The following is a 15294-nucleotide window of genomic DNA, read 5'->3' as shown; positions in this document are numbered from 1 at the left end:
CAACGCATGCACATATAATACTTATAATTTGCACATTTTATCAGAATTTGACAGTATCACGTTGTTTTGTTCTTGCAAACTTTAGCTTCAAATGACCCATTGACTAAGTGTGCGACCCGTGGGATGCCCACAAAAATCATACAAAGTAAAGCATTATGAAATTAAAATATTTTACAGACCTCCTAAAGATTGTGTCCTAAAGATTGTGATATTACTCTACAAACTGTTTTCACTGCATCCTCTACCTGATTTCCAATAATGATATTCATGTAAACAAATGTACGAAGAGATTAAAAATTCATTCGAGAAGTTAATCTGGGGTAAGAAATGTGATTCCCTTGTTTAAAATTTATATTCTAACAAGAATCGGAATTTGACATTATAATTGACAATATGCAAAAAAAAATTGTTAGTTGAGGTTTCAATTGTTTCTTTTTATTCAACTTGGAGCTTGAGAAAACAGACGTTAACTTTTTGTGAAATATAAAGGTATCAAACGTAACCTTTGGTAATCATTTATGTGATCTTTCTATAATCAATTAAATCTACCGTGATTTACTTTTACTAGAATAAGTTATGTTCATACGAGTATGTGTATATCTGCATAGTTCTGAACCTTATTACATTGGGTACCTTACTGAATGTTGAAAACAAAAACTCGGATCTTAATTATGAATCATAAAGATCCGAAATAGAAAATGAATTAAAAAATACATGGAATAAGCATATGTCCTTTAAATACTGTTTGTAAATAAAGTCAGAATAAACATATTATAGCTGAGTTCATTTGATTGGTTGTAACGAAAATATAAAAATTGATATAACTAAGAACAAAAATCTCCAACAAATGATCGTTTAGCGTGATATGTTTGTAATTCTATAGTTTGATCGTGATTCGGAATTTTGTATAAAAATCATCCCAAGCACAACAACATCAGCGGAATTTTAAAGGAAAGATAACAATATGACAAGGTGCTCACTCTTTCTCTTTCTCTCCCTTTCCTTTTTTCGTTCTCTTTTGTAAATTATTACAATTTGAATTTTATGTCATGTTTATTTATGGAGAGCACTGTAAAAAAGATTACAACAAGAAAAAATCGTTCAATGTAAATGTCATTTTCAGAGCCTGCTATCTAATGTTGAGCCTCCCTCTTCTTGTGGCGGTAGCTGCAAATGAAACTCCACAACAAGTGGTGACAAAATACAACAATTACAAGGCGATATGCAATGGACTCGGTTATAAAAATTTGGGTTGCAAAGGTTCGGAAATGCATTTTTCCATTTGATATTTGGATTTATTGATACACATATGCACTGTAGTTTACAATCGGATCATCCATGACCTGTGTAACTATGTAGAAATGTCATTAAAAAATCGTTTTCCTAACAATAAAGATCTTATGTGCCACTGTAAAATTTACTGTGGTACCTATCTCATGCTTTCTAGTATTATGATAATTTTTGAAAATGAAAGCACAGCAAAAAGAAATATTTGTTGCAATTCACCCTTTAACACTTTTTCAATTTCTTAATTTTACGCTCAAAAAACGAAATATATATTGAAAAAAGCATTGCATGAGATGCATAATCAAAGATTATTTATTTTCTAAATTAGACAAATTTCTTTATTTAATCAAAATGACTGCTCTAGTAACTGTAGAGGTGATGAATAATCCTAATGATGTGTAACCATAAAAATCATTTAATAAAAACAATCTGTATTCGAATTAATGTTCTTTCACATGTTTTATAATACTCTGTACTTCTAATTTTAATATTCTAATTATTTATAATTTTTAAATAGATACTAGTACCATTGCTTTCCAATCTTCACTTACCCATAATTTGAATAACATGAAGAACCACGAAACAGTGGTCTTTGATAAGGTTTCGGTAAATGAAGGAAAAGCTTACGACAGTTCTTCGGGAATATTTACGGCACCATTGGATGGAACCTATTCCTTTACCTGGACAACATTAACAACAGGGGGTAAATATTTTATCTCTGAAATAATGCAAAATGGAAAAGTAATTACAAAGAATTATACCGACGGCAGAGGTCGTGATGGATATGAAATGTCAACCTCCCATGCAAATATCAAAATGAAGAAAGGCGATAAAGTATGGATTAGAACCTATGGAAACTTGGGACAGCACGCCGTTGGTGGACATTGGTGTTATTTTTCTGGATTAAAATTGTAGCATGTCTGTATAGATATCAAAATAAAGCAATTTAAGTTGGAAAGACTTAATGTGTTAATTTGATTATTTGATTGTGAAATACATTACGATGAATAAACTGTACACATGTCAAGTAAGCGAGAAAATTGCAGTGTGGGGATAAAGGATGAAAATAAAATAAAATTAATTCAGTAAGTAACAACAAAAGCCTCTACGGGATTCGAAAAATACAGGGCTAACAAGCCCGACACTTTATGCACTCGACTATGGGATATGTTGCATGTTGTGGTTGATAAAATCGTGTTTAAAAAAACAAAAATGTCACATCTATCACAGGTGAGCCATTTTGAGATTGAGTTATACCTATGAATAATAAACTCAATTTCTCCACGTCAGAAAGGTATTTTTATTTTTTAGTGAACTTAACATGTATTTAATTTTCTAGTGCATACATGCGCAAACAAACATAGTGTACATGAATAGTTTATATATGTTCATTTCTCATCACGTTAATTAACATTAGAACTAAATTAATACAAATAAAACATGTGTTGCATTTTTTCCGCAGTAAACAGCTCATTTTACTGGTAAACTTCTGGTTTTGTTTCAAACTTGGCAAAAAAACCGGTTTAAACTTCAGCTCCAGTGTCAGAGCTAACAAAACACAAAACAAGTATGCTAATTTTTTCATTTTGACTTTAATTAATTGTAACATATACAGCTTATGTACAAAATAGTTTGACAGATCTATGACATTCTGACTTGGTAGCACACCGACTGCGCTGGGAGAAAAATATGGTCGTGATTCCGATACAGTCCACCAATCAGTGAACAGTATTATAGTTCTCATAAAAAAAAAATATGGGCGAGTATTTCACAGTGTTCTATTAGTTTTGAAGAATAACATCATATTTTTTAAAGCAACAAATTATTTTCAGTTGCTGAGAATTGAAAATCTTTTTTCCTAGATTTTAAAACAATAATGTTGTAAATGTTTGTAAACACAACCCATGAGTAAGTCAATGAACTGTAAATACACAGATTCTTTTCTTCGTCAATACCTAATACATGTACTTATAAAACAATTCAATTGACTTCTAGAATTAAAAGCCATCGACACATTTTTTTGTCATAACAAAAAAAAAAAAAATAATTAACAAAGAATTGCAATTTAAAACAACTGTCTCTCTGGTAGGAATACAAGTATTAAATTCTCACCAAGAACATGTAACTCCCCTGCAATTCTTAATACACATTGTACATTTACATCTACTTGTAAAAATTTCACCATTGGTAAACCTATGTTTTGCTCAGTTAAAAAGTCAGTTTTAGTCCACTTGAAGTGAAAAAGAAGACCATGGAAAGAAATCAATTTCAAAAACGTATTGAACCATGAATTGAGTTTTTAGATAATATCCTAGGCTTAAAAAAAAAGAAATAGAAAAAAAGCCTCCATGATTTATATTAGCTGTCACATTTTACAACAGGAATGATATCCGTCAATGTTGAGTGCGATTATATCAGTTAATACACAGTGATTACAATGATGATAATGATGATGAAATTTGATGAGAGAAATGCCTTATGCACAACGAATTCAAGATTTGTAACAACAGAAATAAAATTTCACTAAAGAACTTAAACATGATGAAAACATTGCTGTTAAACTACTTGAGGTCTATTAAAATAATTACAACATCATCATTTTTTTCTAATTTCTACACAAACTGATTGGGACACAAATTATACCATATTTCACATTAAGTCGTGTAAATTGAATATCTTTTTTACAAAATTTTACCGATTAAGAGTTAATGGTGATTTTTGTTAAATTCTCAGAACTCTCACATCATAATATCAGAAACACCATTAAGTATTTTGCTTATATTGTAGTTTTATTAACTCAAGTCTGTCCCAAGACATTTATGCAGTACATTTGGGCGATTTTTAATAAAAATACACATACTGTGAAAGAATTGCAATTGAAATAGTTAAAAGGAATATTGTCCAAGATAATTTAATTGACACATTATCATCTATCACTCGGAAAAAATCACAGGAACAAAAACAGATTCCTTACGGAGATTTTTAATGGGAAATATTTATATTTTTTCTCCATTCGGAATACACTCAGAATACATCGCACAATTTTTTCAACGTTATCATCCGGGCTTGCTGCAATACAAAATCCCCGTAGACATCACATTTTTTGCATTGTATTTAAACCTGACAAGCTGAATTGGGCGTTTAGACTGAGACATCTTGGAAATTGTTCATACTTTTGAATGAACATCGTTTGAACCCTAGGGTATTTATAAATAGCAAGCAATTAAGCAAAATCTGAATTCAGAATATCTTGGGACAGACTATAGGATTTCTTCCAGGCATCCAAATTTTGGCAAATCTTATTCAAATTCTTACAAATTAATCTGGGATAAAACTGACTTCCAGCAGAAATGTTGATCTTTCCAATCGTCTCCGATTTAAATTGGAAAAGCTTATTAACTTATTAAACTACCAAACAGAATTTCATCACATAATTATCTTTTCTACATCTTGGACTGCGTTATGTGACACCATGTCTTATGTGACTTTTTTTTTATCTGCATTTGAGTTTGAAGTAATTGCTTGATTTCAAGTCCTCTCCTGTCTGTAAAATTGATATAACAAAATCTTTACCTATTTCCTCCTACTGTTCTCTTTACTGCGACCTTATGGTCAGCTTGACTTTGGCCATCAGGAGCCAAAAAATCAAGATCATATACAACTTATATCAAAATAAAGAAAATTGTTGTCTCTATCATAAAATGATTCAAAATAAAAACACTACTGATTGTACAGTGGAGCCTTAGTTATCCGGACGCTTTCGTTCCCAAGTCCAATCGTCCGGATAGGTGAAGCATCCGGATATCTGAAATGTGTCAATTGTTGTCTTGAATGATAATGTATTTGTATACAATGGCTCCCAGTGTTAATACTAGGTTTTTTGTCTTTCATACCATATAGCAACACATGCTAGAGTTGTCTGTTGATATGAACGTTTTTAGATATAAAGAACTCTGCTTTATTTTATTTTTTTGTCATGAAATATTAACCTGACAATAATGATAACCGAATCTAGCTAAATTCTTTGTGTCTAAGTGTGATGTGTATGTGATACACTGTTGTTCGCAATTTTTTCAATTTTTGAAAGTGATTTTGGAAGTCAGTGAATACAAGCTACTCATGAGGGTCTAGCATGTATAAAAGGTGTGAAACTTAATTGACGGGGTAATCTTTTGTACTGAGTAGAGTATCATCAATTTTTACTGTCCGGTTAAATGAAGCAAGATTAGTAGTAAATCAGTGTTTTGTGGTAAAAACAGACCGTCCGGATCCGGGACGCGGAATTCTGGATAAATGAGACAAAATAACGTATAAAAAAATCTGTTCCCAAATAAAATCGTCCGTAAACCGAAGCGTCCGGTTATCTGGCGTCCGGATATTTGATGCCCCAATGTATTAGGTTTAATTTATATTTATGGCCATCAATTTTGCTATGATGATTTGATAAAAATCACAGTTTCAGGGATGTATAAGTTCAATAAATATAATTTTTCAACGAAAATTGAATTCAAAGAATATTGATGAAACCACAGTACAGTGTATAAGCCATATTAATTCAATACATGCTCTATTGTTCTCAATAGTTCACTTAAAAAACATATTAAAATAACAAGTTGCTACTTTCAAAGAAATTTATTTTAATTACTTTTCTTTTCCTTACATCCAAAATCATACAAAAAGACTAAATATCGGAATTCAATATGAAGTAAATAAACAGTTTCAAAAACTTTTATTCCCAATAAAACACCAGAGCTTGAGTTACAAAACTTTACGCTATCATTTTGATCTCAATCTCGCTACTGTATGTTCCTTTCATTAAAGTGAAACTGAGACCAAAACTGAGATTATTTTATGACCCCCAAAACCAGTACTTTATATATTTTCCTGCAAATACCTGAAGTCACCTGACTTGTGTGGTGGGATCATATCCCTTTTTATTGTGAACAGCGATCCAATAAGACGTGTTTCTTTCCCCTTGTTTTTCTTTTTTTTCTTTTTTTCAAAATGTAACCACCTACACAATAGTTGAAAAAGTAGAGATAGTTATGTTCTCTCTACAGTAGATAGCAGCTCACCTGGATGGCGCGGGATATGATCGGTTGATCATTTCTTTGGCCATATTTGTCGCCATTGTTTTGCCTTTTGAAAACGGTATGTCCAATTTATAAAAGATTATTTTTTTTAATAATTGAATCTAAAACCATATGTCAAAAATGTCAATCTTTTTATACATGAAATTATTTCAGAGAAATTTCAAAATTCATTTTAACATTTTATTAAGGTAATATTAATTGTACAAAAAATTAAAGATCAGAATATGAAATTTTATCATTCGGTTTGTATCAATTCAAACCTATCACGAACAAGATGGCGAAAATCAAAATAAAGAGGATGTAGCAAACATTACTTAGACCAAGCTTTAAATGTAGTTAAAAATAAAACCATATGTTTCACTGCCAATATGGCTACCTGAAATGTAAATACTGTGGAATTATCATTGTTCGGAGGGGGGGGGGGGGAGGTTTCAATATTAATGGCTTTCGTGGGTAACCCTTACCGACGAGTTCACATCCACGCGAACGTTTGTACAATCATTTGTTTTATATCTATTAAAAATATCCCGCTTACACTACCAACGAAATTTCGTCCCTACGAACCAGAAAGAAAATTGACTAGCCATGAACATTGAGCCTAACGAATCAAAATGATTCCACAGTAAATAGTCGAAACAATATAAATCAATTCAATGTTAAACTGATAAAGTTGTGAATTATTTACAGTTATAGTAAAACATTAAGGTGATAAGAAAACCTTGATGCTTCAGAAAATGATTTTATATTTATTATTGAATGTAAATTTAAACTAGACACAAACTCGTTGCGAGCAACGAAGAGGTCTTTTGTCTGATTTTAAGAAAATGATCCATGTATGACATCATCGACTTTCAATTTCGACAACAAAACATTATCTAGAAAAAAGACTGGAGTACTAAAGCTTTTCTATCGCTTTTCATAAGTTCTCTTACGTTGTTTTTGAGATACTTGTCTTCTGTGCTGTATTTCAAAGTTTAATATTTTTCCTTCTGAGATACGGGTGATCAAAAGTGTTGACTTTAGACCCCTAAAAACCCCAATTACATTACACATGATATAATCATTACATTGCTTGGATACATAACTGTAAGATAAAAATATTTGCTTCTATAAACTTTCACAAAATATCTCTTAATGAAGGGCTATAGATAAACGACCCTAGAGCCCTCTAGTCCCCTAATTTTAGGGGCCAGCTCCTTTTTCCTGATATCAAATGAAAGGTTATTTAATTATTATTAACACATTTTGTTCAACAAGTGTTTAGAAATTTGTTACCGTTCTTGAGATATATGGGAAAGAACGTTTTAGGGGTCCATTCCTTTCTCCATATAGGGTCTGTTTAACGAAATGTTGAAGATATCATATTGTTAAGAACATCATTCTTAGCATCTTCTCTTCCATACTAAATTTCAAAATATTTTTACTTACCTAGATATGGGTAATCAAAATTTTCAACTTTTGAACCCGAAAACGCCTAATTACGTAACACATGATATAATCATCACATTGCTTGGACACATAACTGTAAGATAAACATATTTGCTTCTATAACCTTTCACAAAATATGGCTCAGTAAAGGATTACAAATAAAAGACTTGAGAGTCCTCTGGTTCCTTCATTTTAGGGGCCAGCTCCTTTTTTTATATAAAATAAAAGATCATTTAATTCTTAACACACTTTATTTAACAAGTGTTTAGACATCCGTTACCGTTATTGAGCTATTTGGGAAAAAATGATCAAGGGGCCGACCCCTTATCTTATTATTGGGACCACATAAAGACATTTTAATGGTTAAATATTGTTGACAACATCATTTTTAGCATCTGTTATGCTATATTGCTTTTCAAAATAGTTGTCCTTTTTGAGATACAAGTCATCAAAGTTTTCGACTTCTGGCCCTTAAATCCCCTGATTACGTAACACATGAGAAAATTTGTATAGTCTATAGTTAAATTAGAGATAAACAATTTCGTTACTATAACATATGATAAAATATTTCCCAGTAAAGTGCTAATGATTAAAGACTTTAAAACCCTCTCAGCCTCTAATTTGAGGAGTCAGTCCTTTTTTCTCTCATCAAACGAACGCTCTTGTAAAAAGACTCTTTATTTGTTTCGTAATCACAAGTTCACAAGGTGAAAAAATACCATTGGTTCCATATCCTGTTACAAATGCAGCTTGTCTATTACATTGGAAAATTTTAAGTATCTTAATTAATTTGTCAAATAGTGCTGAATTACTTACAAAAGTGTTCAAAAAATATGTTGTGTGGATATTAGGTTCTTCATTTGTATACTGGAGTGAAAAGCGAGCAACTGAATTAGGAGTCAAAAACTTAGAGTTTGATAAAGATGTTCTTGAGATTTTTTGGAAAGGTGTTAGAGGAATGAAGTGGGAGAGTTTAATAGATATCATTGAATTTTGTAAATCAAAATTTCCAAACCCAGATTTCATTATAATCCATCTTGGTTCCAATGATATAAAATTTGCATGCTCAAAAAGGTTATTTTCACAAATTCAGAGGGATTTAAATGCTGTTATGAAAAATTTTTCTTCGAGTCATATTTTATTTTCAGAAATACTTTCTAGGCTTGTTTGGCGGAACTTAAAATGGACAGAAGGGGAGAAAGAAAGAACGATTATTAATTCAGAAGTTAAAAAAATCTTAGATAGAGAACATTTCATACATCATCCAAAAATTATTGCAAGAAAATCATATTTGTTCAGAGATGATGGTGTTCATCTTTCTGACATAGGAAATGATTATTTGATAGAGGATTTTAAGCTTAGGATAAAGCACTTCATTGTATAGTTCTGTATATTCATTTTGTTTTTATGCGTCTCATTGCTATGGCACACTTATATATTGCTGTCGATACAGTCGGAATGTCTGATTGTTCATAGCTGAATGTAATTTGTGTCATTTGGCAAGCTGGATTGTTTTAATATGTTTTTATAACTTTTTATATACCAGTCCTTTTAAATAAAATGGGGAGGAATGTAGTGCTTTATTTACATCGGGTTCGGGGTTCAATAACAATCAGCTGATCAGGTGCGCGAAATCGACAGTTGTACACATACCCTGATTACAGACGGATGTTCACGCCGACACTGCGATCAATACAACTCAGCCTGGTGAGTTATTCACTAACTGGGCACTGTGCATGTTATAAATACATACCTTCACTATAATATTGTAGTGCTTTATTTACATCGGGTTCGGGGTTCAATAACAATCAGCTGATCAGGTGCGCGAAATCGACAGTTGTACACATACCCTGATTACAGACGGACGTTCACGCCGACACTGCGATCAATACAACTCAGCCTGGTGAGTTATTCACTAACTGGGCACTGTGCATGTTATAAATACATACCTTCACTATAATGGTGTCAGAAGTTGTCGTATAGATCTGTTATTTTTTTTTTTCAGATTAAATACCCCGCACAATTGTTCGTGCATTTTGGCGCCATAATTGAATTTTTTTTTTCTTGTCTTCCAAATTCGATCGGGAAGATATTTATTCATTTCAATTAAAGTATTAGTATATTATTGAAGGATTTGTATTGTTTTTTCTTGATTTTTTTGATTTTTTTTGTCCTATTGCGTTAGTGTACACCTTCATGTTTTTTAAGATCACAACATGACTATTTCGTCGGATTGTCTGGTGATTTAGTTTATACATAAAGTAAGATCAATACTGAGAAGGTGTATGCAGGAGTAAACGATCAAAATCATGGCTACTCCTATTGATATCAATAAAGCAACATTTGAAGAGTTAAAAAACATTAGAAATATTGGGGACAAAAGAGCAAAGAAAATTATCGATATTAGAAACATCAAAGGTAAAATTACTTTAGAAGATCTCAAAATCATTCCCTGCATTCCCAGCTCAATTTGGGATCCCTTGGTAGATGAAGGTTTAATTGTTGTACCATCAACTTTAGTAAAAACCAGCAATGTGGAACAATCTGTACACACAGGGGACAAAGAAGGGTCTAGTACACAAGAACAAGACTTACTAAAAAAAATTGATATGTTGAAGAAAGAGCTGGTGGAGAAAGAAGAAATGATAAGAGAAAGAGAGAATGATATCAGAGAAAGAGAGAATATTATCAGAGAAAGAGAGGATGAATTGAAAGAAAAAGACCATACGTTAGATGAAAAAGAGGAAGAGTTATCATTTTGGCAAAAAAGCATGAAAACAACCAGAGAAAAAGGAGATAAAATAGCTGATGAGTTTAAGGAGAGAGGAAGATTTGAAAGAAAAATTGGCAATCAGAGAGAGAGAATTTGATGAACAGCTACAGACTTTAGAAGATCAGAAAGAGAAAATGAGATTATTAGAAGAGAGAGAGAGATCAGAAAGAGAAGAGTCGTTCAGTAAAAGAATGAGAGAAATAGATCAAAGAGAGAAGGAAATAGAAAAGAGAGAACGACAAATGAAAAAAGAAAGAGAGCATGAAGAGTTTATCTCAAACATAAATAGGTTGGCCCCACATAGTGTCTATCACAACCCCATCAGTGAAAAAGTTGAGGACAGAAAAGGTTCAAAAATACAAAACAGTCCCACACCACCCAAGTTGTCAACTTACGATGGAAAAACAGAGTGGAAGCCTTACTACATTCAGTTTAATCATATTGCTAAACAATACATGTGGAATGAGAGAGAAAAACTAGACAAGATGATTGAATGTTTGAGAGAAAAAGCATTAAAATTCTTTAGTTTTAGACCAGAGAATGTACAAAAGGACTTTAAGTTGTTATGTCAGAAATTTAAAGAAAGGTTTGACAGGAAGGACCAGCCTCACATAATTCGTCGCCAACTGCAAGAGATGCAACAGAAGGCAGACGAAACACTGGAAGAATTTGCAGAAATGATAGAGGATTTTAAGCTTAGGATAAAGCACTTCATTGTATAGTTCTGTATATTCATTTTGTTTTTATGCGTCTCATTGCTATGGCACACTTATATATTGCTGTCGATACAGTCGGAATGTCTGATTGTTCCATAGCTGAATGTAATTTGTGTCATTTGGCAAGCTGGATTGTTTTAATATGTTTTTATATCTTTTTATATACCAGTCCTTTTAAATAAATTGGGGAGGAATGTAGTGCTTTATTTACATCGGGTTCGGGGTTCAATAACAATCGGCTGATCAGGTGCGCGAAATCGAAAGTTGTACACATACCCTGATTACAGACGGACGTTCACGCCGACACTGCGATCAATACAACTCAGCCTGGTGAGTTATTCACTAACTGGGCACTGTGCATGTTATAAATACATGCCTTTTTTATTCTTAATTTTCAGGTCCAGGCGAGCTTTAATGCCTTTTGAGCCAGGCAAATATACATGCCTAATGACCCATCTACAATCTCATGTCTATAATCCCTGAAAGTTTGAACTTGATAACTTTTATGGTTTTGGAGGCGTTTCCAGGACAGGCTTGCCTTTTAAAAATCGTTTAAACTTAGAAACTAGAAAACGGAAGTGAGTCATCAAAATTAAAAAAAAAATATTTTTAGTTAGAATGATTATCTATCGGATCTGAACGTTTCGTGAAAATCGATCAAGCCATGGCTGAGAGATCGCCTGCACAAGAATACGTAAGAAAAAAAAGAGGTAATAATGGACAAAGAAACGGAAGACCTTAATTAACTTATAAATAGTGTGCATTCAATACGTAAGTACATTTAACGTGCTTAAGTATAAAGAATTATACCCTATTTGTATGATACGTCTTTATGCCAATTTCTTTTTCGCTGGTACACGTGTTTTACCCATCAAATCTTCTATCACAGGTTTTGTTTGATCGTTGAAAAAATAGAGCAAATATCGTGAAATTACAACGCATATCGACAATCTGTTGATATATTTTAAGGGCAAACTAATCAATAGTTAACAACAATGGTATTATATGGGACAAACATTTTACCGGATCAGGGCAACGGGAAAAAACAAATGCAAGACTATAAGAAAAAAACTCTTTTTCAGAGAACTTTGTTTAATTAAAACAAAACAAAAATTTAATAATCAACCAGCTCCTATGTCTTACATTTCATCATGTGATATTTAATGCTTGCGCTCTTGTAAAATGAGTGTATAGAATATTGTATCAGAGCCTGAAAAATATTTTCATCGATATTTATTATAATGGTTTAAACTAAAAGTAATCATGTCGTTTTCTGAAATTCTGAAGTTGTCTATTACCTGTTAGAAAACGCATTTTAAAAAAAAATAATTCTATTCGCATGCAACAAAGTTACACGAACAAAATAGATATTCTTCTGCACAAATAATTATTCAATAGTATCAGTGATTGCCCTTTACGCAAAATAGTTTTTTTTTGTAAGTACACTTACTGTATAAAAATGTTTTATATAAGAGTTTTCATAAAAACAAAAAAGTTGTATGATGTCTAATTTGACTTTACTTTAAGGATGAGAAGGTGCTGTCTTGACTTGTTGGTCTGTGGCAACATTTTATCATTTAATCTTTATATTTTCCACACTGAAAACTTGCTCTGAGTCAGACGATGGTTACTATAAACGTCAAAATATGGGTCGCTATGACTTTTTGCAATGCTGTAAAAAGCCACATTTACAATGCAAGTGTGTGAACATACATGAATATACATGTCATTGTTTACATAGCGTAGACTAAATCATTAGTGCGTGCATGCATGACTTAGTTGATATCTTTGCTTGGAGGACATTTAATTAAAACACACTGAGCATACGAATGCAAGATAGCCAAAAGTGTGAGCATTTTTACTCTTTATAATACATGGCAAGACCAAAAATGAATGTTTAAATAAACCTATTATAAGTATGTACTTTTTCACTTTCGTCGAGAACTTAGATTGATATTCACATATGAAATAATTTCAATCAGAAAACATTTTTAATTTTGGTTTCGAGACAAATATTTCTAGAATATTTATATGCGTATTGTGTTATGAGACCTGATATGTATAAATTGCTAATTGCCAGTTTGAAAACGAGACAAATGATTGTATATCGTGAGCAACATGTAATATAACACTTTGACCGTGATAACAGTTTCTTTTATATAAATGAGTTTAAAATATTTTTAGGCCAAAGCTTGCATATGATATTTCAGACAAAAATGACAGAAAGGTATCTCTCTCTCTCTCTCTCTCTCTCTCTCTCTCTCTCTCTCTCTCTCTCTCTTATCCATATAAAAATGTGCTCATGTGTTTTGAAAATTACTCTGTTGATATCAATTTTCAGCGTCCACCTTTTGTTGTTGAGCGTCCTTCTTATTGTGGGAGGAACTGCCAATGAAACGCCCCAACAAGTGGTATCTAGATATAACAATTATAAGGCGATATGTAATGGACTGGGTTATAAAAATTTGGGTTGCAAAGGTAAGATACAAATACATGATAAATGCATGCTAGAATATTCATTTTCAAATTAATTCAACTTATATTTGTTGATTTTCGACAGCCGACAAAAAAATAACAACAAAAAATTAAACATTAGTTAATTTAAAAAGGTTAATTATGACAAGGAATCAGTGATTTTAATAATTATTATTACTTTCGTTTAACAATACCTGCAAAAATTTTGTAATTTCTCAATTCAAAATTCATTTAATTTTTTATTTTTTCTTTGTAAATTAATACAGATAAAACAGATACAGTTGCGTTTCAATCTTCAATCACAAATACCCGGGAAAATATGAAAAACCAAGAAACTGTTATCTTTGATAAAGTTTCATTAAACGAAGGAAAAGCTTACGACAAGACTACTGGGATATTTATAGCACCATTCGAAGGAATCTATTCCTTCACTTGGACAACATTAACAATAGGAGGAAAATATTTTTTCACTGAAATTGTGCGGAATAGTCAACCTATTGCATATAATCATAATGATGGAAGAGGACGTGGAGGATACCCTATGTCATCTTCACATGCTAACATCAAAATGAAGAAAGGTGATAAAGTATGGATTCGAACCCACCGCAACTATGGACAGTATGTTTATGGTGCAAATTGGTGCAATTTCTCTGGAATAAAATTCTAGTACAATTTTTGCGTTAGAAAATAAAAGTGCAATGAAATATACTGTTTCGTATATCATTTGTTTCTATTGTTAATTAGATAATTGTTACATGTTTTCTTTGAAAACATTTAGATCTTTCATGTTACAATAATAGTGACGATTATAAGAAATACCATAGAAAAAACCGAGAATCATTGTCAAAAATAAAGGCACTTTTTGTCGGTTTTATACCACATATATATTTTTGGTGATAGGGAGAACGGCAACTCGGTTTAACAGTTCAAATCGCTGTCATATATATTTTTAAAGACCTTTCACTATATACCTCAATCGTTGCTTATCCAAAAGTAACGACATAGTAGAATTTTTAAATGTTTAGTGAAATGTCAGAACAGACAAAAACAACCAGAAGAGTTTTATTTTGCATGTGAAAAAACATAGAAATACTTTTTTTTCTTACTTGATTTCTTTATAATAACCACTTAATGTATTATATTGATATTAGATTACTCCATACCTAAATAAATACCTTACACTTCAAGTTGAAATCGATTTATAAAATATTCATAGTTCTCAATATCTTTTTCAACACCTTTTAGATGTATTTGTAGTAAACCTCCATACTAGAAAGTCCACACCGCTCTGACAAAATCCACCACATTTCACCAATTCAACAAATAAAACATTATAGATTACAACATTTGGTCACGTCATAGTTATACTGTCCAAGAAATTAAAACACTGTCTAAACAATGGTATTTTAAAATGAATGAAAAATCATCTCTGTAAAAAAGAAAAAGGTATATATACTGGATTCCGAAATCACAAGCAGAGACACCAAAAAAAAAATATGTTACTCATCATATATTGCAATTT

At 31.7% G+C, this 15294-nt stretch overlaps 2 protein-coding genes and 1 pseudogene across 2 annotated transcripts; all 3 read left to right on the top strand.

The window, feature by feature from the left end:
• Positions 1–913: 913 nt before the first annotated feature.
• LOC128159272 (complement C1q tumor necrosis factor-related protein 3-like) lies at positions 914–2239 on the top strand. The gene is made up of 3 exons (XM_052822337.1): positions 914–972; positions 1124–1260; positions 1805–2239. The coding sequence occupies exons 1-3, from the start codon at positions 965–967 to the stop codon at positions 2200–2202; spliced, it is 543 nt and encodes a 180-aa protein (XP_052678297.1). The 5' UTR covers positions 914–964; the 3' UTR covers positions 2203–2239.
• Positions 2240–8393: 6154 nt separating this feature from the next.
• LOC128160957 (uncharacterized) lies at positions 8394–9383 on the top strand (annotated as a pseudogene).
• Positions 9384–13591: 4208 nt separating this feature from the next.
• LOC128160956 (complement C1q tumor necrosis factor-related protein 3-like) lies at positions 13592–14464 on the top strand. Its single transcript, XM_052824237.1, has 2 exons — positions 13592–13775; positions 14039–14464. The coding sequence occupies exons 1-2, from the start codon at positions 13592–13594 to the stop codon at positions 14437–14439; spliced, it is 585 nt and encodes a 194-aa protein (XP_052680197.1). The 3' UTR covers positions 14440–14464.
• Positions 14465–15294: the final 830 nt, after the last annotated feature.

The sequence above is a fragment of the Crassostrea angulata genome, chromosome 8, assembly GCF_025612915.1.
Source record: "Crassostrea angulata isolate pt1a10 chromosome 8, ASM2561291v2, whole genome shotgun sequence".
Classification (NCBI taxonomy): Eukaryota; Metazoa; Mollusca; class Bivalvia; order Ostreida; family Ostreidae; genus Magallana; species Magallana angulata.
Note: the sequence above shows the minus strand (reverse complement) of the source record. Positions and strands in the feature narration are given on the sequence as shown.